The sequence below is a fragment of the Bos indicus x Bos taurus genome, chromosome 13, assembly GCF_003369695.1.
Source record: "Bos indicus x Bos taurus breed Angus x Brahman F1 hybrid chromosome 13, Bos_hybrid_MaternalHap_v2.0, whole genome shotgun sequence".
NCBI classification, from domain to species: domain Eukaryota; kingdom Metazoa; phylum Chordata; class Mammalia; order Artiodactyla; family Bovidae; genus Bos; species Bos indicus x Bos taurus.
In genome coordinates this window covers 43,896,612-43,918,898 of record NC_040088.1, presented here as the reverse complement: position 1 = coordinate 43,918,898, position 22,287 = coordinate 43,896,612, and the positions used below count along the sequence as shown (strand labels likewise).

The window sequence follows — 22,287 nt, the reverse complement described above, 5'->3', positions numbered from 1 at the left end:
GACCGGATGCCATGATCTTTGTTTTCTGAATGTTGAGCTTTAAGCCAACTTTTTCACTCTCCTCTTTCACTTTCATCAAGAGGCTTTTTAGTTCCTCTTCACTTTCTGGCATAAGGGTGGTGTCATCTGCATATCTGAGGTTATTGATATTTCTCCCGGCAATCTTGATTCCAGCTTGTGTTTCTTCCAGTCCAGCATTTCTCATGATGTACTCTGCATATAAGTTAAATAAGCAGGGTGACAATATACAGCCTTGACGTACTCCTTTTCCTATTTGGAACCAGTCTGTTGTTCCATGTCCAGTTCTAACTGTTGCTTCCTGACCTGCATACAAATTTCTCAAGAGGCAGATCAGGTGGTCTGGTATTCCCATCTCTTGAAGAATTTTCCACGGTTTATTGTGATCCACACAGTCAAAGGCTTTGGCATAGTCAATAAAGCAGAAATAGATGTTTTTCTGGAACTCACTTGCTTTTTCACATCTGACATATAAATAAATATACAGTATATCTGTGGTGTTAACATTTAATGAGGGAATTCCTTGGATGTCCAGTGGTTAGGACACCAGGCTTCCACCGCAGGGGCCATGAGTTCCATCCCTGGGTTGGGAACTAAGATCCTGCCTGACATATGGTATGGCCAGAAAAGGCGAAAAAGGGGAAAAAAATGAGTGAAGTCAATAGGAAAACATCTAAAGGTTCCTAGAAGAGGGGGCCAGATAATAACAACAATAACAGAACCCCGCCAGCTCCTAACAAGCAGGAACTGTTCCTATTGACATCACGCTGCCTATGGACCATCTTGGTGTCACTGTTTAGTTTACAGGGTTCGTGTCCTCTTCTGGATCGGGGAGTGAAAAGCTGAACTTCCCTAAAGTTGTTTGGTGAAATTTGCCCAGAGAGGCACCAGGCTTTTGGCAAAACATCTATCTGTCTGTGGTTAAGATTTTTTTTGGTTCTTATTATAACCAGACTCGGTTACGTTTCGAGAACTATGAGGCTTGGCTCTGATGAATAAGGCGACCAGCTATCCAACTCGGTGCCTTTTGAATCTTTCCTTCCTCGTGTGTCCAAAGTCTCTCCTCCTCAAGGCTGACAGCCATGAATTTGACGAGAAGGAAAAGTGACCAAAGTCTTTAATTTCAGCCCGTATCTCCTTTGTCAAAGTGTGATCGTTAAAGAGTTTTTAAAATATAGCGCTTTTGCAGACATTGAAGATGCATGACCTAAAGATTTACTTCACTGGTTTAGAAAGCATCAGCAAGATGGCCAAGGTAATTCACAGGACACCACTCTAGCCTTTTGAGATGTCCCACACTCTGTCTGTGGAATGAGTTTCTCTCTAAATAAACCTACTTCTTACCTATAAAAAAGTGGAGACTGATGTATATATAATCAATTAAAAGCAAAGCTGCTAAAATAGGCTCACAATTTTAGAGACCAAAGTAGTTACTGTCCTGCAGGGCAATCAGTCTCCATGCCTCTGGGAGTTGTTCCCTACTGTGTGCTGTGCTTAGTCACTCAGTCGTGTCTGACTCTTTGTGACCCCATTAACTGTAGCCCACCAGGCTCCTCTGTCCATGGGATTCTCCAGGCAAAAATAACTGGTGTGGGTTGCCATGCCCTCCCCTAGGACATCTTCCCAACCCAAGGATCGAACCCAAGTCTCCCACATTGCAGGTGAATTCCTTCCTGTCTAAACTACCAAGAAAGCCCAAAATAACAATATGTAACTTATATTAAACCTAGGCCAATGGAAATTTTATGCTTAATGTTAATGACTCTTAGACATGTCTATATTAGATCAACAAACAAACATTAAAACCAGGTATTTAATACTGATTATTTCCCAATTCACGTGAACCTGAAATTCATTTAGGTTAATTTCTCTTGTATTTAGAATTATTTGATTTGTAAGTGCTTATTTTTCTTTAGGCCAATTAGATTAGAGCTCATTTACAAACCAATCCCAACAATATCCAAAAACAAAGACACACACTGAGACATACATATATCCAAATAGACCCAAAAGATGTTATAGTTTTGTTTTCCAAACTTATGAATCGGATATCACAATATAAAACTCTAATTGTAAATAACAGTTGGAAAAAAAATTTTTTTAAGTCTTCCTTCCCTTTTGTTTTGGTTTCAGGAATTAGAGATGGTCTAGATAAGTGATCCAGAGAGCTCTGGTCTAAAGGTATGCTGCTGCTGCTGCTAAGTCGCTTCAGTTGTGTCTGACTCTGTGCGACCCCATAGACGGCAGCCCACCAGGCTCCCCCATCCCTGGGATTCTCCAGGCAAGAACACTGGAGTGGGATGCCATTTCCTACTCCAATGCATGAAAGTGAAAAGTGAAAGTGAAGTCACTCAGTCGTGTCCGACTCTTAGCGACCCCATGGACTGCAGCCTACCAGGCTCCTCTGTCCATGGATTTTCCAGGCAAGAGTACTGGACTGGGGTGCCATTGCCTTCTCCGGGTCTAAAGGTATCAGATCAGATCAGTCGCTCAGTCATGTCCGACTCTTTGCGACCCCATGAATCCCAGCACGCCAGGCCTCCCTGTCCATCACCAACTCCCAGAGTTCACTCAGACTCACGTCCATCGAGTCAGTGATGCCACCCAGCCATCTCATCCTCTGTCGTCCCCTTCTCCTCCTGCCCCCAATCCTTCCCAGCATCAGAGTCTTTTCCAATGAGTCAACTCTTTGCATGAGATGGCCAAAGTACTGGAGTTTCAGCTTTAGCATCATGCCTTCCAAAGAAATCCCAGGGCTGATCTCCTTCAGAATGGACTGGTTGGATCTCCTTGCAGTCCAAGGGACTCTCAAGAGTCTTCTCCAACACCACAGTTCAAAAGCATCAGTTCTTCAGTGCTCAGCTTTCTTCACAGTCCAACTCTCACATCCATACATGACCACAGGAAAAACCATAGCCTTGACTAGACGGATCTTTGTTGGCAAAGTAATGTCTCTGCTTTTGAATATGCTATCTAGGTTGGTCATAACTTTCCTTCCAAGGAGTAAGCGTCTTTTAATTTCATGGCTGCAGTCACCATCGGCAGTGATTTTGGAGCCCAGAAAAATAAAGTCTGACACTGTTTCCACTGTTTCCTCATCTATTTCCCATGAAGTGATGGGACCGGATGCCATGATCTTTGTTTTCTGAATGTTGAGCTTTAAGCCAACCTTTTCACTCTCCTCTTTCATTTTCATCAAGAGGCTTTTTAGTTCCTCTTCACTTTCTGGCATAAGGGTGGTGTCATCTGCATATCTGAGGTTATTGATATTTCTCCCGGCAATCTTGATTCCAGCTTGTGTTTCTTCCAGTCCAGCATTTCTCATGATGTACTCTGCATATAAGTTAAATAAGCAGGGTGACAATATACAGCCTTGACGTACTCCTTTTCCTATTTGGAACCAGTCTGTTGTTCCATGTCCAGTTCTAACTGTTGCTTCCTGACCTGCATACAGATTTCTCAAGAGGCAGATCAGGTGGTCTGGTATTCCCATCTCTTCAGAATTTTCCACAGTTTATTGTGATCCACACAGTCAAAGGCTTTGGCATAGTCAATAAAGCAGAAATAGATGTTTTTCTGGAATCCTCTTGCTTTTTCGATGATCCAGTGGATGTTGGCAATTTGATCTTTGGTTCCTCTGCCTTTTCTAAAACCAGCTTGAACATCAGGAAGTTCACGGTTCACATATTGGTGAAGCCTGGCTTGGAGAATTTTGAGCATTACTTTACTAGCGTGTGAGATGTGTGCAATTGTGTGGTAGTTTGAGCATTCTTTGGCATTGCCTTTCTTAGGGATTGGAATGAAACTGACCTTTTCCAGTCCTGTGGCCACTGCTGAGTTTTCCAAATTTGCTGGCATATTGAGTGCAGCACTTTCACAGCATCATCTTTCAGGATTTGGAATAGCTCAACTGGAATTCCATCACCTCCACTAGCTTTGTTCGTAGTGATGCTTTCTAAGGCCCACTTGACTTCACATTCCAGGATGTCTGGCTCTAGGTCAGTGATCACACCATCGTGATTATCTGGGTCGTGAAGATCTTTTTTGTACAGTTCTTCTGTGTATTCTTGCCATCTCTTGTTAATATCTTCTGCTTCTGTTAGGTCCATACCATTTCTGTCCTTTATCGAGCTCCTCTTTGCATGAAATGTTCCTTTGGTATCTCTGATTTTCTTGAAGAGATCCCTAGTCTTTCCCATTCTGTTGTTTTTCTCTATTTCTTTGCATTGATTGCTGAAGAAGGCTTTCTTATCTCTTCTTGCTATCCTTTGGAACTCTGCATTCAGATGCTTATATCTTTCTTTATAGGAGGAGGTATTTCCTCAGGGCAAGAATTGTTAAAGAGATAATCTTGTTCTCTACTGGACAAAATGTAATTTGTAAATTACTTTGGATGATTATATCCAGATGTTTTGCACAGTATTTTCTTAAATTATCATCTGAATTCACTTTGACATTTTCTATACTAGTCTGTCTGGGCTGTGAAATCTTAATCTTTAACAAAGTTTAGTTCTTCATTTTTCCTTTTTTTCCCCCCTTTTGAATATCTGAAAGGTTAGCTGAAAAACTTTGTTGCTTTACATCCAAGATGCCTTAGATCTGAGTGCCTTCAGTGTTTTGCTGTGTTTACAACACCCCTGCCTGCAGTTCTTGCCTATTTCTGTGGTATAAATGCTCCAGCCACGGTGAATTTCAATCTAATAACATGGTGTGGTTGCAGGCACTGAAGACAAAGTGAGGAAGAGATTGCTAAGTCACTACTGCTCACTGGTATTTTCTGGTTCCAGGACGTTGTTGTAGGTATGATCCATGTTTTATGGACTATTTCATGGTGTTCAAGTTATTTGCGAGAAGTGTGAAATCATGGTCACTAGGTAACTATCTCTAAAGAGCCTAAGAGATTAGCCCATCCAATGGTTCTAAGATTAAAATACCTGAAACTGTAATATTCCTTGACGGTCCCTCAGGGGTTACACAAACTGAATTCAACTTTCTTTTTAAAAGTTGTATTTAAAAAAAATATGACAAAATGTACACATGCACATAAATGTAGCAGACATGTAAAGAAATATAGGGGACTGATGAACACTAAGTTTAGAATTCTTGTAACTTCTTTTTTTATTTTGTTTTTGTTTTTGGAAGTACAGTTGAGATACAATATTATATGTCACAGGTATACGGTATAATGATTCACTATTTTAAAGATTTTAATCCATTATAGTTATTAAGACATATTGGCTATATTCCCATGTTGTGCAATGTATCTTTGTAGCTTGCTGCTGCTGCTGCTAAGTCGCTTCAGTCATGTCCGACTCTGTGTGACCCCATAGATGGCAGCCCACCAGGCTCCCCCATCCCTGGGATTCTCCAGGCAAGAACGCTGGAGTGGGTTGCCATTTCCTTCTCCAATGCATGAAAGTGAAAAGTGAAAAGTGGAAGTGAAGTCACTCAGTCGTGTCCGACTCTTAGCGACCCCATGGACTATAGCCCACCAGGCTCCTCCGTCCATGGGATTTTCCAGGCAAGAGTACTGGAGTGGGGTGCCATTGCCTTCTCTTTGTAGCTTATTTATACCTAATAGTTTGTGCCTCTGTATCCCTATGTTGCCCCTCCCTTCTTCCCTTTCCCCATTGGTAACCACTGCTGCTGCTGCTGCTAAGTCGCTTCAGTCATGTCCGACTCTGTGCTACCCTATAGACAGCAGCCCACCAGCCTCCCCCGTCCCTAGGATTCTTCAGGCAAGAACACTGGAGTGAGTTGCCATTTCCTTCTCCAATGCATGAAAGTGAAAAGTGAAAAGTGAAAGTGAAGTCGCTCAGTCGTGTCTGACTCTCAGGGACCCCATGGACTGCAGCCTACCAAGTTCCTCCGTCCATGGGATTCTCCAGGCAAGAGTACTGGAGTGGGGTGCCATTGCTTTCTTCTTGGTGACCACTACCTTATTCTTTATATCTGTGAGTCTGTTTCTTTTTGTTATATTCACTAGTTTGTTGTATGTTTTAGGTTCTACATATAAGTAATATCATATAGTATTTGTCTTTCTCTGTCTAACTTACTTCACTAAGCACAATGCCCTCTAAGTTCATCTGTCTTCATCTTTCCATGTTGGTGCAGGTGGAAAATTTTCATTCTTTTTTGAAATGAGTGAGTAATATTCCATTATGTGTGTGTGTGTGTATCATATCTTTTTTATCCATTCATCTGTTGATAGACACACTGGTTGCTTCCATATCTTGGCAATTGTAAATAATGCTGCTATGAACATTGGAGTGCATATATATTTTTGAATTAGTGAGGATTTGGGGCAATATATATCCAGGAGTGGAACTGCTGGGTCATATGGTAGTTCTAATTTTAGCTTTTTGAAGACCCTTCATCTTGTACATTGTTGGTGAGAATATAAACTTGTGCAATCACAGCAGGATTCTGTTAACTTCTGAAAAGGAGACGAGGACGTGATGGAAGGAATGCTAGCAGGCAGTGAGGTGTATGGTCCCATCTTAAAGCTGTTAGCATCACTTAAATATTCAGTTCAATTCAGTCACTCAGTCGTGTCCGACTCTTTGCGACCCCATGAACTGCAGCATGCCGGGCCTGCCTGTCCATCACCAGCTCCTGCAGTTTACCCAAACTCATGTCCATTGAGTCAGTGATGCCATCGAACCATCTCATCCTCTGTTGTCCCCTTCTCCTCCTGCCTTCAGTCTTTCTCAGCATCAGGGTCTTTTCCAATGAGTCAGCTCTTTGCATGAGGTGGCCAAAGTATTGGAATTTCAGCTTCAACATCAGTCCTTCCAATGAACACTCAGGACTGATCTCCTTTACGATGGACTGGTTGGATCGCCTTGCAGGCCAAAGGACTCTCAAGAGTCTTCTCCAACACCACAGTTCAAAAGCATCAATTCTTCTGTGCTCAGCTTTCTTTATAGTCCAACTCCCACATCCGTGCATGACTACTGGAAAAACCATAGCCTTGACTAGGTAGACCTTTGTTGGCAAAGTAATGTCTCTGCTTTTTAATTGCTGTCTAGGTTGGAGAAGGCAATGGCACTCCACTCCAGTACTCTTGCCTAGAAATTTCCACAGATGGAGGAGCCTAGTAGGCTGCAGTCCATGGGGTCGCTAAGAGTCGGACACGACTGAGCGACTTCACTTTCACTTTTCACTTTCATGCATTGGAGAAGGAAATGGCAACCCACTCCAGTGTTCTTGCCTGGAGAATCCCAGGGACGGGGGAGCCTGGTTGGCTGCCGTCTCTGGGGTCGCACAGAGTCAGACATGACTGAAGTGACTTAGCAGCAGCAGGTTGTTCATAACTTTCCTCCCAAAGAGTAAGCATCTTTCAGTTTCATGGCTGCAGTCACCATCTGCAGTTATTTTGGAGCCCCCCAAAAATAACATCAGCCACTGTTTCCACTGTTTCCCAATCTATTTCCCATGAAGTGATGGGACCGGATGCTATGATCTTCGTTTTCTGAATGTTGAGCTTTAAGCCAACTTTTTCACTCTCCTCTTTCATTTTCATCAAGAGGCTTTGTAGTTCCTCTTCACTTTCTACCATAAGGGTGGTGTCATCTGCATATCTGAGGTTATTGATATTTCTCCTGGCAATCTTGATTCCAGCTTGTACTTCTTCCAGCCCAGCGTTTCTCATGATGTACTCTGCATATAAGTTAAATAAGCAGGGTGACAATATACAGCCTTGACGTACTCCTTTTCCTATTTGGAACCAGTCTGTTGTTCCATGTCCAGTTCTAACTGTTGCTTCCTGACCTGCATACAGACCAATTGTTTTTCCAGCAGCAGGAAGCAAGGACACTAGAGATAAGGAAAATCACATCAAATGACGCCTGATTCTTCTTTCAAAAGCCTAACTAAGCAGGGTGACAATATACAGCCTTGATGTACTCCTTTCCGGATTTGGAACCAGTCTGTTGTTCCATGTCCAGTTCTAACTGTTTCTTCCTGACCTGCATACAGATTTCTCAGGAGGCAGGTAAGGTAGTCTGGTATTTCCATCTCTTTCAGAATTTTCCACAGTTTATTGTGATCCACACAAAAGTTTGGCATAGTCAAATTGCACAATGAATAATAAAACACACCCACAAATACAACTTTATATCAAGTGTCAAATGTTTAAAAACCACTCACCAATCAAATTGTACTGCCAGACTAACTTATTTTGTATGCTGCTGCTGCTGCTGCTAAGTGGCTTCATTCGTGTCCAACTCTGTGTGACCACATAGACGGCAGCCCACTAGGCTCCCCCGTCCCTGGGATTTTCCAGGCAAGAATACTGGAGTGGGTTGCCATTTCCTTCTCCAATGAATGAAAGTGAAAAGTGAAAGTGAAGTCACTCAGTCGTGTCCGACTCTTATCGACCCCATGGACTGCAGCCTACCAGGTTCCTCCGTCCACAGGATTTTCCAGGCAAGAGTACTGGAGTGGGGTGCCATTGCCTTCTCTCTTTGTATAAGTGATAGAATAAAGCTTTCCCACCCTCTCTGCTTAATTAACTGTTTTCCAGTGTTTCATGGTGAGCTGTTCCAAACCATTGTCACTAAGAATCTCATTTATTTTATTTTACAAAATGAGGCAATGGAACGCACTTCCACATTTTAAAAAGATTTCAAACTTGATACACATTGCAGGTGTAGTACAAAGAATATTTGTATGCCATTTATTTACCCAGATTAATACATTTTTAACATATTCCCACATCAGTTTTCATTCTGTCTGTCTTATGCACACTCACATACACACACACACACTTGCACTTCTTTTTCTAGGTGATTTGAGAGTCAGTGTGCTACTTAACACGTCAGTGTGTACTTGAGAACAAGGTCGTTCTCATGTCACCACAGTGCAGTTGTCAAATGCAGGACACCTAATGTTGATCCAGTACTTTAACCTCTAGCCCATATTCTGGTTTCACCAGTTAACCCTGGAATGCTACTTAGAGCCATTTTCTTTTTTATTCTTTAGATTCAGATCCAGTCCAGGACCATGCATTGCATTTAAATCTGTACTTTCTCCCTCGACCTGAAATGGGTCTTCAGCCTTTCTCTTTAAGACCCTGACATTTCTGAGGGGCTCAGGCTGGTTTTTGCAAGGTCCCCTCAGTTTGCTGTGTCTGGTGCGCCTGACAGGGAGATTCGGGTCACATGCTCTTGGCCCCCTAAAGGATGCTATGTCCTCCTTGGTGTCCAGTCTCTGGATGCGCAGGTGACTGTGGCCATGTCCTCCGGTGGGAGGTTTTTAAGAGGCATGATTTGACTAAAAATGAAGGATGAATGAAGCGCAGGGATTGTTTAGACTTTTCAGAGGGATGAGTCCCTAGTTGCTCTGAAAAAGTCATCTAGCTGATGAGCTGGTCTGCTTTTTCAGCTGTGATGCACTTCTGTGCCCCAGGAAAGGGCCTCCCCTGGGTAGCAGGGGCTGCAAAACCATCAAGTCCACGTGTCTGGCGTGGCCTAATGCCGGGCGTGAAGGCTGTCAGAATGGCCGCCGACCGTGGCCGTCCCTCCTGTTTGATGATGTGGTATTTGTGATTTGTGGCTTTTCTGAGATTCCCTTTTCCCCATATTTTGAAGACAGTCTTTCTCTTGAGCCAAGGCTGGGCCGTGATCAAGCACTGCCCGACCCAGGCTGGGACGGCGGCCTCTCGGAGAAAAACAGGAAATTAGAACTTATGCACTTGCCACGTATGGGCTAAATGATGCCTTTCTCAGTGGTTCCATGTGGCTTGAATAACAGGGTAATTTTCCTTCCCAGAGTAAAATACCCAACCTAATTAACATGTATTTTACTGGAGAACATTTTATTTCAGTGAATTATTTCAGGTCCAGCCCTGCTGTAAGCAGTTTCACAGATTCACTCATGAAACTCATTCCACAGGTTTCTACTGGGCAGGAAGCACGTGGTGTCGGCGGGGCAGGCGTGATGCTGGGTCCACGTGTGGTGGGGGTGTGGGCACTTTCTGAACCTTGGACTATAGCCCAGCTTTGCCCTTCAGAAACTCAGGGCCTGTGGGCAATAAGTAGAAACATGGCCTCATAATGTCACGAGAGGCTGTTGGAGGGTCGAGACCCCCAGGAAAGAGGAGGCCCTGCACTGGGGGACCCTGGAAGGTCACACAAAAGAGGTGCTTCGAGAATCAAGTCTGGAGGAACAGAAAGTATTTGCCAGGTGGTGAAGGGGGCAGGTTTAGAGAGAGGGTCTGTTGCAGAGATTCAGGGTTGTGGCAGATGAGGGTGGGCTCGTGGGGGAGCTGGAAATGGGAATGAAAGTTTTCGTGAAACTGGAGGAGACCTGGGGTGTCTGCTATAGTGGGTGGGTAAGGGGACTTCATGTCCTAAGTGCCAGGGAGGCCTGATTAGATTCTCTGTGATGGAGCAGGGTTTCCAAACGTGAAGGAAGAGTTTCGGGAAAGAAGGCCCTCACTTCCCCTTCTGAGAGGGTGTGAAGCCTGAGGTCCCGCAGCCAGTCCACCACCTGTCACTCTGAGGACAGGTGTGCTGACCCCAGAAGGGTAGAATCAGGAGACAGAAGAAAGCCAGGGAAGTGGGGCCCTGCTAAAATCATGGAGCCACTGGCTTGGCCCTCCAGGTCACCTAATCACTTTCATTGCTCAGTTGTTTTTTAAGTTCTGATTTTGAAATACTTCCAAACTTCCAGAAATTTGCAAGAGTAGTTCAGAGAACCCTTATTTTCCATTTATGCTGATTTGCCAATTTGTTCCACTTTGTCCCCTGCGGTTGGATCCTCTCTGGGCCCGGTGAGAGCAGTGGACATCACACCCCTTGAGCATGTGCTTTTCCAAATGTTCTTCAGAACAGGGACCTTCTCTCACATCCCCACAGTCCTGTCATCCAGGACTGCAGCTTAATCTTTTTTTTTTTTTCATTGTGAGGAAGTCTTTTTAAGAAAAAGTCTTAGTTAACAAAGGTGGTGCTGTGGTAAAGGATCCACCTGCCAAAGCAGGAGATGCAAGTTCAATCCTTGAATCAGTAAAATCCCCTGAATTAGAAAATGGCAACCCACTCAAGTACTCTTGCCTGGAAAATCCCATGGACAGAGGAGCCTGGTGGGCTACAGACCATAGGATCACAAAGAATCAGACATGACCGAACACAGCACACATACTATAACAAAAGATTTTAACAAGTTTCACTTAGCAAAATACATCCAAAAAGAAGTCACAGTACAAAGAAAGTGGTAAGACAAGGCCTCACCAGTTCCTACAGTATTAGTAATGTGTCTCAATTTTCAAAACTAACTTTTAAAAAGCTTAAAATTAACCTAAAAGATTTTAAATGAAAATAAACTAGAATGAGCAAATGTAAGACATGTCCTCTTTGATTTACAGGTATGATATAGTAGTTTAAGCCACAGATACCAATTTTAATCAGTTTTCCCAGTAACACCCCCTAAGTGTGTGTGTGTGTGTGTGTGTGTGTGTGTGTGCACGTGCATGCATGCTCAGTTGTGTCTGACTCTCTGAGACCCGATGGACTGTAGCCTGCCAGGATCATCTGTCCATGGGATTTCCCAGGCAAGAATACTGGAATGGGTTGCCATTTCCTCCTCCAGGGGATCTTCCCAACCTAGGGATCAAATCTGTGTCTCCTGCATTGACAACCGGATTCTTCTGCCTCTGAGCCCCCTGGTAAGCCCAGGACCCTCTGTAGCATGTTTCTTTCTCTGAGTCCAGTATTGTGAGTTTTGGGAGCGTTGGATCTCTTTAATCTCTTTTAATCTGGAACGATTCCTGTTTTTCCTTGTCTTTCATGACATCAATATTTTTGCAAAATCCAGGCAAGTTTTTTTGTTGACTGTCCCTTAGGTGGAGCATATGTGGTCCTTATGACAAGTTTCAGATCCCCCGCCTTCTGTTGGGAAGCACTTTAACTGATGTTGTGTTCATCTCGGGCCTGGAGGAACATGGCATCTCTCTGGCCTCAGTGAGGTATTCATCTCACTCACCTGGTCCTGGCATTGTCTGGTTTTTCCACTGTTTGATTACTATCATTCCTCTTGCAATTAATCAGCCGTCTATAAGGAGACATGACTGTTTCTTCTTAAGCCAATTAGAATTGGGTTTTCTGTTACTTACAACATAAAAGCCCCTCACTGATCCAAGGGCCTATTTATAATGTGGGATTAATTGCTCATTACCGTGGGGGAAACAAGCAAGTGATTATGATGAGAAAAATCAGAGGAGTTTCTTAAAAGCTCTAATTGTGGTCACATGGGAGCAGAGCTGGACCACAGTATGTGGGTATCCTGAGAGGACTTATCATCCAGTGTGCTTCTTAATCTTTGAATTTATTTTGCAAGTGAAGGACCCCCCCAAAAAAAAGATTCTCTGGTAGGAAAAATTATATCCTCAGTTCAAAATAGATTGATCATTTGTTGCATTGAGTAATGTAACATTTTAACTCATTTTCAAGTAAGTCAAATTTTTGCAACAGTTTGCAGTAGAGGTCTGTTGTTTCCATTTTTACCTGGAGAGTGTAAATTATGCTCACAAAGAGTAGTGGTTATTTACAGGGTCAGAGAAATTTTATTCAAAATATGTTTGTGGATTTTATGTTGGTAAAGGTGTTTCCATTAATTGTGAATTCAGTACCAAGTGAGCAGCATTCCTAGGAGAAATAGGGAACCAGACTCTGAGACAAGGATTCTTGTAGAAGTTGTTGTCTGGGAGGTGATCTCAGGAAAGTGGGGCTGGACACAGGGAAGGGGGAGCAGCCATTAAAGTGTGTGTGTGTGTGTGTGTGTGTGTGTGTGTGTGACTGTGATTGTCTTGGTTTGGCTGCCCCCAAAAGCAGACCCTAAGATAAGGATTCAGGTGCAGATTGCAAGGAAGGGTTTTATAAGGACCAAACTTTAATATCTCAGAGACATCCCAATGCGTTACTGTGGGTGTCACAAACGCTTCTGTCCATGCCACCAGAGTTATAACTCTGAAAGTTATAGCAATGACCTCTCTGGATACATAAAAGCAGCATATTGCAGCATGTCACAGAGTACAAATAAGGAGCCACTGAACAGAGCGGAAACAGGCAGTGGCCAAATGTCCTAGCAGGAGGGCAGGGAAGGTCCAGAGTCAGAGAGGCTCAGGCATGAGTTTGGGGTGATTATTATTACAACTGGTCAGAGGAAACCAAAGTTCAGATCTCCCATGGCTGCAGTGGAAATTCACAGCAAAGAGAATCTTTGGTCACTTGTCACCAGGAGGTTGAGCAAGAAGGGAGAGCTGAAGCTTAGGCAGCGAGGTCGCTAAGGCAGCGACCCAGACCCCGGCTGACATCTCTGCACCAGCTCTGAGCCCGTCGTGAGGAGGGGGAGGGAAAAGGCTGTGTGATCAAGCCAGCTCCCTGGGGGCGACTGGAGCCTCATCTCACGAGGACCTTGGGAGACAGCACAGGACAGCACCTGAGAGTTTTCCCACCTGGGTGGTCAGGGAGCCGGGAGTCACGTACCTTCAGTATCTCACCTGCCCACGGCTACCAGCCTTGGACTCATCAACTTGCTGGCCCAGGTTTGCTGTGTGACCGGAGGTGACAGTGTGCAAATGTCAGGTGTGAAAACACCATGACGAGGGGGCTGCCGATCAGCAATGTTCTCAGTGTCTAGTATTGTGGGAGCTCCATTCCAGAAGGGACAGGGCCAGTCTGCACACACATCACTACTGAAAACAGATGGGAAAAGGGCCCTGAGTACTCATCCAGGGACTGTGGACGTTAGATTCCTAAAAGCAGGTTTCTGCCTGTGCAGCGCAGCAACAGGAAGCGGGAGGCTGGAAAGGACCAATCCCTCTGAGAATGGAGGGGAGCAGACAGACAGTGGGGACCACAGACAGCAGCGAGATGCTGAAACCATTAAGGGTGCTGCAGTCCAGGTCTGAGTGCACACGGAGGACGGGGGGGAAGATGACAGAGGTTTGGATGAAAGACCCTGCAGCACTGGGAGTGATTGATGGGCAGAGTGAAACAGAGATTCAAGCCTGGTGCTGTCATTAAGAGAGGGGAGCCTGGACTTCAGGGGAAAGGAATGTTGAGTGGAAAGACAGCATTTCAGAGACAGAGAGCAAAAAGGAGTGCTTCTTTCTGTACTTTTTTGTAGACAGATCTTTCTGAGTTCAGCAAAGGGAGTGGGGAGGTAGGGGAATAGGACCCCACAAACACTTTGTGGTTTGATTTTGATTTGGTTTTGTTCCCCCTAAATTGGAAGCAGAGAAAACAAAGAGCTGTGATCCAGAAATCACACACGAGCCTGCCAGCTGAATGATTTGACTTCTGTCCGCTCCTTTTGTGCACCTTAGTGGAAACATAGAGGAATTGAAAATAATCAAAATCAGGGAGTAGGAAGGAAAAGGAAGCACTAGAGCTCTGAGAACAGAGTCCGTGATGAAGCCTTGGTTAAAACAGTAGCTTTGGGCTGCGGGGGAGCCTTGTGTATATAGATGGAGCCCCTGATGCCCTAGCAGGTAGGTGAGATGAGGATATGTGGGTCAAATTCTTTGTCAATAAAAATACCACAGACAGGTTAGGGCCCTGTTCCAATAGTAGCTTTGTCATAGCGAGACCCCTGGCCCCAGTTTAATGGCAGCCCACTCCAGTACTCTTGCCTGGAAAATCCCATGGACGGAGGAGCCTGGTAGGCTGCAGTCCATGGGGTCGCTGGGAGTCCATGGGATTTTCCTGGCAAGAGTACTGGAGTGGGGTGCCATCGCCTTCTCCATACAGGAGGGTATAATTGTCAACCCACAGATAATTTGTGAATTTATTCCTCCCCCACTTCCTCTTTGATAACCATAAGCTTGTTTTCTATGTTTGTGAGTCTGTTTGTTTTATAAATAAGTTCATTGTATCATATTTTAGATTTTATGTATAAAGGATATCATATGATATTTGTCTTTCTCTGGCTTACTTCACTTAGTGTGAAGATCTGATGATGTAAGATGATCAACATCCATGTTACTGCAAGTGGCATTATTTCATTCTTTTTTGTGGCTGAGTAGTATTCCATTGGGAGCAGGCAATGGCACCCCACTCCAGTACTCTTGCCTGGAAAAGCCCATGGACAGAGGAGCCTGGTGGGCTGCAGTCCATGGGGTCGCTAGGAGTCGGACACGACTGAGCGACTTCACTTTCACTTTTCACTTTCATGCATTGGAGAAGGAAATGGCAACCCACTCCAGTGTTCTTGCCTGGAGAATTCCGGGGACGGAGGAGCCTGGTAGGCTGCTGTCTATGGCGACTGCAGTGACTTAGCAGCAGCAGCAGTATTCCATTGTATTAATATCTATAGCTTATTCCCACCAGCAGTGTAGGAGGATGACAGCTCGCTGTGACAGAGAAGCAAGACACCCACACTTTAGGCAAAATGTCCTGGTTTGAGTTACCAGGTGTAGGGGACATTGTTCAGTCCTTCCCGTCTCCTTTGGGTACTGAGTGTTTCCATGCACACTGGCCTGATTTCCAACTGCCAGCTTTGCCCAAGGGCTCTCTTTGGCTTTGACAGTCCACTCTACCCACAACAGGGGTATATGGGAGCAGCTGGTGACCCAAGGCCCCTTAGGGGCAGCTTCCCACAGTTACCTGGGGGGAGTTGAACAAATATCCCAGCTCCCTGGCCCCTCAGTTGGGACCCAAGGCCAGTCTACGCCAGCTTTAGGGCTTCCAACCCTGGAGGGCTGCAGTCCACTCGCCCCTGGCTGCTTGCTTGATGCTGCACTTTGTACTGGCTGCCCTTTCTCCCCTGTGTCACACCCTCTCCTTGACCAGTGATTCATGAAGTCACCTCTAATAAACCACTTGGACATGAATTCTTGACTGAGGGTCTCTGGAGACAGTTTACTCAGTGTGTTAAAAAAAAGTGTGTTACGTCATCTATTGTATCTTCAGTGTGGACTCCATCTAGGTGCCGCCAGGTTATAAACCTTCAGTTAAAATGAACCACCAGCGTAGACCCTTTGGGGGCTTCCTAGGTGGCAAAGTGGTAAAGAACATGCCTGCTAGTGCAGAAGATGGTGCAAGAGACATGGTTTCCATCCCTGGCTCAGGAAGATCCCCTGGAGAAGGAAATGGCAACCCACTCCAGTGTTCTCCCCTGGGAAATCCCACGGATAGAGGAGCCTGGCGGGCCACAGTCCATGGGGTCACAAAGAGTCAGACACGGCTGGACACACGTGCGCACGCATGCGCGCGCACACACACACACACACACGCGCGCGCGCGCGCACCATTGTGGCCAGAGCACTTCGGGAAGGAGAGCTCTAAACTCAGGTGCTCACATGTAGACGGTAAACCTGTGTGACTTCCTTCCATGGTGTCCTCTGGGCTCAGGGCCGATGCAGCTTATGGGGCTTCTTCACTTACATGTGGTCATTGCACACGTGTGTCGTCTGTGACCACCAACTACGTGGCACTTTTCAAGTGAGGAGCTTAAAAGACACATGCTTCTGAGAATGACCTTAGGGGCTACCCCTCTCCCTTCCTAGCCCTATTCCAGGCAGCAGCCCCAAGGCCCGAGGAGTGTCACTCAGAAGGGACAGGGAGAAGGAGGCGGGCAGTAACTCTTGGATGGCCCAAGGGGTCAGATGAGGGCAGTGGGTGGGGAGAGAGGGGGCAGTTTCCCATCAGTGGGGAGGAGGAGTTTGTAACAGCCAAGCTGCCCGCCTGTGTGCAGGGCACATTCACTGCCCTTGGTGGAGGTATCCACGCCTGCTTTGTAGGCATCAACAAAGCTTCTGCAGGGTCTCGGTGAGACCCGCTGTTTTCCAAGAGGAAGGACCTCCCCTGGAATTGGTTACAGGACAACCTTGTGAGTGGCTGAAATGCACAGTCTCACTGTGAACACCTTCCTAAAAAAAGAAGAAAGATTATTTTTATTCTCCTCTGTTACTCTTGTGAATGTCAAGACACAGAGCATTGTTTCTAATTCTCTTTAAAAACAGTTACCAAGAGCCTGGGAATACAGTTCTTCTCTTCTGGTTTCTTACTTCCTGTAAATTAGTTTCTCTTTTCAACAAAAGATGTTTATGATCTTCAAAATGCTTTAAAGAGTTTGACGACTAAGAGGAAAAAAATCAGTGCTGGGCAGGGAGACAAGATGTTCAAAGAACGAATTTTAAATTTAAATAACTTGAATCGTCCAGCCAGGGGCTGGAATAGAGATTTTTCTATCCAACTTGTAAAATCCTTGGTCATACAAAGATAATTATGGAAATATTCAGAGACCTTCCCTGGACTCAGACGCAGACCCGCCCCACTGGCTCTTACCTCTTAGTAAAGACAAAAAATATTCACAAGAGGGAGGACCTGCCGTCATTGGAGCCACTCAAGCAAGGAACCAGGCAGAAAGGTGACATGCCTGTCCCAGGACTGGCCTCGACCTGACAGGTCCCCCGGGGGGTGAGTCACTTTCTTCTACTTCAGTTCGTTTGGCTGTAAAATGATTATAATAATGAGAGCTTGTTTACCAAGAGCCGAAGTCCACTTTGCCTCGCTTCATTCAGCTGTTAGAAGGAAGAAGGAAGACAGGAGTGATTAGAAAGCTTTCAGAGCCGACTTGCACAGCAGCAGGAGATGAGAAACCCATGACTCCAAGAAGCTGAGTCTTTTAAACCAGACTTGTGAGTGGAGGTCTCCAGAGTCTGTATTACTGCTGCCGCTTTTGGGGTTCAAACTTGTACCTGAAGCGAACAGAATAGAATGGTAGAGGCTGGCTAAATAAATCAGGGTGGGGGGAGGGGGTGGCTGGGGTCCGTCTCAGATGCAGCCTCTCTTGCCAAGATCTGGCAAGCTGGAATTTTAAGCAACAGCTGGAAACTTGCCAGTGACTTGGCTCCGTGGCTTGGTGAACTGGAGCCCAAGTGCCGGGTGTTCTAGCCCTGTCGGCCAGCCCTGCAGCCCAAGGTCAGGTGGTGGTAGCCCAGCGCCGTCCTCAGCGGCTCCCAGTGGAAGGGGCTGGAAGGCCAGCCGGGAGCGGTCCTGCTCAGCACGGTCCACACCACCTGGAGCCCGGTCGGACGGCGCAGTGAGTCCTGGACACTGAAATCCCAGGACAGACTTCACCTCGGCACTCGCTCTTGGGGCCACATGGAAGCCATCGCCAGGCTTCCTCCAAAGTGGCTGAGCCTGGCATAGGGGAAGAGTTGGGAATACTCGCTTCCTGCCTTTGTCCTGTAGTTGGACCACAGCGCCGGCTCTGTTTACATTCTTTCAGTGCTGTTACTGAAAGGGCTTGGCCGTGTCCTTCCAAAGTGTTCGCAGTGTCCTTCGGTCCCATTCGGGTTTCTCTCTCTCTCTCTCTTTTTTGCTGGCGTTCAGCTAGCATCTGGAAAGATCCACTGGACACTCTGGGCTCCTTTTTGGAGACTCTGCTCCACTGTTCAGGGAAACCAGGAAAGGAGCAAGCTTCCACCGTGTAAGTCTGGAGGAATCTGACAGCCTCTCTAACTACCGTTCCTTTTCTGTTTGTTGGTTCAGTCTGTTTGTGTACTGGGGTGGTTTTAGGATGAGATTGTTGGTGTAACTCCAGGGTAGGTGAGGGATCAGGTGAGAACCACAAGTGGAAAGAAAGTCTCCTTATCAATTGTATTAGATTTCTGTCCATGTTGAGTTGGGGTGTCAGAGGCTATGGTTTGGGAAGGAAACTACTGCTCCAATAGGAAAGACCTGACACCCAAACTTCTTCCCGACCCATGAGAGCTTTATTTAAGAATTCGAATAATGTGGATTTCATTCTCTGCAAAGGACCTGCTGTGGCCCTTGGCAGCCTGTCTTTGTCACCTGCTCTCATAGCCTTTTGAAGAAGCAGAGATGGAATCTGCATCCTTTGGAAGAAATGTGATGCATCTGCCAATTCCACACAGAATCCAGGCTGGTCATTTCCTTGAGAACCACTTGAGGTAGACGTGTTCACGTTCAGTTTTCAGGAAGCTAAGTAAGCTAGTAAACTTGAGGAATCCAGACTTCTCAGTGGTTATAGGCAGTATCCCCTGCCTGTCCTGGCTCATCAGAAAGGGTTTGTATACGGAAAACTTCTGAACAGAACAAAGAGACTTAGGTCTGGATGAGGAATGAAGTCTTGGCTCTCAACGTGCCATTCCTTCACTGCTGTGCAATGTCAAATTTCTTGCCGAGAAAGCATCTGGAAGGAAAAGAATTACAGGCATTAGGCTTGGATTCAAGTGTACTTTTTAATTTGTGTGCTTCTTGGTTGAAACAGTTAATCATTTGCCCCTCAAGGTTCCACTGTGGTTGTGGTTCTGCTCCGTGCTCTGAAGACAGCACTGTGTTTTCCTTTTGGGAGCACTCCAGCCCCTGGACTTTGCTAATTAAGTGATGAACTTCAAAGGGCCTGGAACTGGGGCTCCGTGCAGCAGCTGAGCTTGTGAACGTGAATCTCAGAGTCAACAGAATTGCCATGGAAAACTCACCAGTCTTCTCAGGAGGCTTTTGGAAGGTTGACCTTCATCCCATTGGGATTCCGAGTGGAAAGAATCGGAGGGAAGACAGCTCTGAACCTTTAAAGGGACGGAGCCACAGAGACATAACTGAAATAGGTGACAGCTCCAGAAGGAAGGGCGGGTCCATGTTGTGTTCTCATTTTCTGAGATGGAAACCACCGGTCATTGCAGCCCCCTGCGGATGTGAAGGAGTGGCAGGTCTTAGGGCGGAAACGTGCCTGTCTCCAGAGGTCATCGCTTCCTAACGCGAGCAATTCTCTACTACTCTTCCGTTTGTTGACATGTTTGTGGGCTGCTGCTGCCTCTGTCCCCCCAAGTTCATGATGAAAGAGCCTCAGCAAACTGGCAGCAGCTCATGTGTCTTTGGGGCCTTCCCACCCCACCCCTGCCGCTGAACCCTCTAAGATCCCCCGGACACGTTTTCATTTAATGTTTCCTTTACAGTCCTTCTACCGGGCTGGTCGAGGTTAGGGTCAGCTACCTCTGAGAGCCAGAGGGCAGTTTGATCATCGTCCCTGGTGCACTAGACCGGATCAGAGATGCTTCCTCAGCACGCACTGGCCGGGGCGGGGCCAGCTGCCTGTGTGCATGTGTGTTTTATTTATAAGTGGATGTGGAAGGCGTTGGAGCCGGGAGACAAGATTATTGGGTTTTGATGCTCCAGTGAGGGCAGTTCCAAGCTCAAATAGCTGCAGTTATGATTCAGAACCCGATCATGCCCTTAAACTCCTCTCTGCGTTCCAGTGTCCACCCCGCCTCCCCTCGGGTTATCCTGGAGCTGTTTACATGCTGTTTCTTAACACAAACTAATCTCTGTCAGTAGGCACACAGAATTTCATCCGAAGCTTTGATTTCTTAGGAGAAAAGAGAGGGATTTCTTCCCGGTGCCCTTGTGTTGACCTTGCCTGGGGGGAGAGGGCTGGCAGAGCTGTTAATGACCTCATCCCATTCCTGCAGGATTTTCTGGGACACGCAAGGCCTCACTCTTCCGCTGGCCTCTGTGATCGGCCGCATTAAGTCCGTGAGCTTTGGAGCAGATTATAGTGACATCTAGCATTGTCCCTCTAGGACTTGAGCGTGAGGTCAAGCAAACACACAGAGCAATCATTATGCTATCCGCAGTCCCCGGGAGCCTGGGCCGTCAGCTGGAGGAGCGGGAGGGGGGCGGCGAAGGTGGGGCCGAGTCTGAGCCATGGGCGGCAGGAAATCAGCCTGAAAGGAGATGGAAGGGCTTTGGTGGGAAATAAAACGGCACTCTTGTTGTTGATGGAAAAAGATCTTGGCAGGAGGGTTGTTGTGAGTGTTCTGTGGCTTAGAAAGGAATTTCCTACAGGCTGGACTAACCATCACACATGTCTCTACCTTCAGGAGTCCCCGGCGTGCAGGAGAGCCTCGTCGGGGGGCCATGTCAGCTCAGACCATGGGCACCCGCGGTCTGGACAAGCGAGGAAGTTTCTTTAAGGTAAAAGGGAGCCTCGATCGGGGTTGCTGACGGGTGTCTTGCTCCCGGTGCCAGTGCCGGGCTGCACGGGGAGCTGCAGGACTGTGGAGAGGGGCAGGGGAAGCCTGCTCCCTGAGCCAGCTCTGGCTGGGGAGCTCGCCTGAGCCCAGCTGCAAGCTCCTCCTGGCTTTGGTGGGAGATGGGGGCTTTCGTGAGTCTGTGCTTCCAGACAGGCTCAGCACCCAGACACGGGGCGATGCCACCTGTATGAGACAGGTGAGGCAACCTTCCCTGTCAACTGCTCACCTGCTCCTTTTTCATCTGGATGGTGTTTGATGGAAGCTGGGCTCAGCATCTGAGTGTGCTTTACCCTTGGCTTGATTTTGAGAATCATTTAAGTGCTCATTAAAAGAAGAGAAGGACACACAGATCCCTGGGCCTTACCTTAGACTGACTGAATGCTTTTGCTGGTATATTTTATCAAACACCGCCAGAGGCCTCTTAAGAGAGAACCCAGGCAGCATGATGAAAGCTGGACCACTTTTCTACATGCCTGTTGATGCCAGTGGGGGACCTTGCTAGGTTAATGAGATGAGCTTCTCAGTGGGTATTTTATATACTCTTGAGTGTGTGTTTTAAATTAAGACCTGACAATTGTTTCTAATATACACGAGGGAATTACTTTTCTTTTTATGGTGTTTGCTTTGCTTCCTCTCACTCACCCTCCAAATAATGCAAACTCATTGTAGAAAATTTGGGAAATGCAGAAAATGTAAAATCAGAGGGACACAGAGGTAAATCGTGCATTTGCACTGTGTCACAAGCAGGTGTTCAAATACCAGGTCTTTTCCTCAAAAAGGGAATGAAATAGAAGCCTTCATGTTTTGGAGGAAAACTGACTATATATTTACTGATTACCCCACCCTGGTGGGTTGTAGATATAGAGTAACTCACACTTAGATGCTTCCTGTTTCAAACCTGATTTCCTGTGTCAGTTCTGGGCTCCAAAATTTTCATCACAAAAGCTTATTGGTAAAGCAAAGCCAAGTTCATTCAAGTGACTGTCAAAAGAAGACATGGCCAGGGCCTGGGCCTGTCAGTGTCTAGGCAAAGAGGGTTAGGAGGTGTCTTTACAGGGTTTAGAGGTCCATGCCCAGGCTCTTTAAGTTGTGCTTTTTCAGGCCGAGAATTGGCTGGGTTTCAGCAAAGTTTGTGGTCACTTAGTACATAATACAGTTCAGGGTGGGTGGATTCAGCATGTCAAGAGTCTTAAAGGGAGTCTTCGAGAGTAAACCATTGATCAGCAAAGCTGTTTTCCCAGGTGAGCAAACTAGTGTGCCAGGAC

The 22,287-nt window shown here is 46.3% G+C and overlaps 1 protein-coding gene across 4 annotated transcripts in view; it reads left to right on the top strand.

Annotated features, from left to right (window-relative positions):
• Positions 1-22,287, top strand: part of RIN2 (Ras and Rab interactor 2) — a 207,762-nt gene that overhangs the window by 80,071 nt on the left and 105,404 nt on the right. For all 4 annotated transcript variants that reach the window (XM_027559602.1, XM_027559603.1, XM_027559604.1 and 1 more), the window contains one exon: positions 20,870-20,963. In XM_027559602.1, coding sequence (XP_027415403.1) covers positions 20,907-20,963 — 57 coding nt within the window. In that variant the 5' untranslated portion in view covers positions 20,870-20,906. The remainder of the gene's footprint in view (positions 1-20,869; positions 20,964-22,287) is intronic.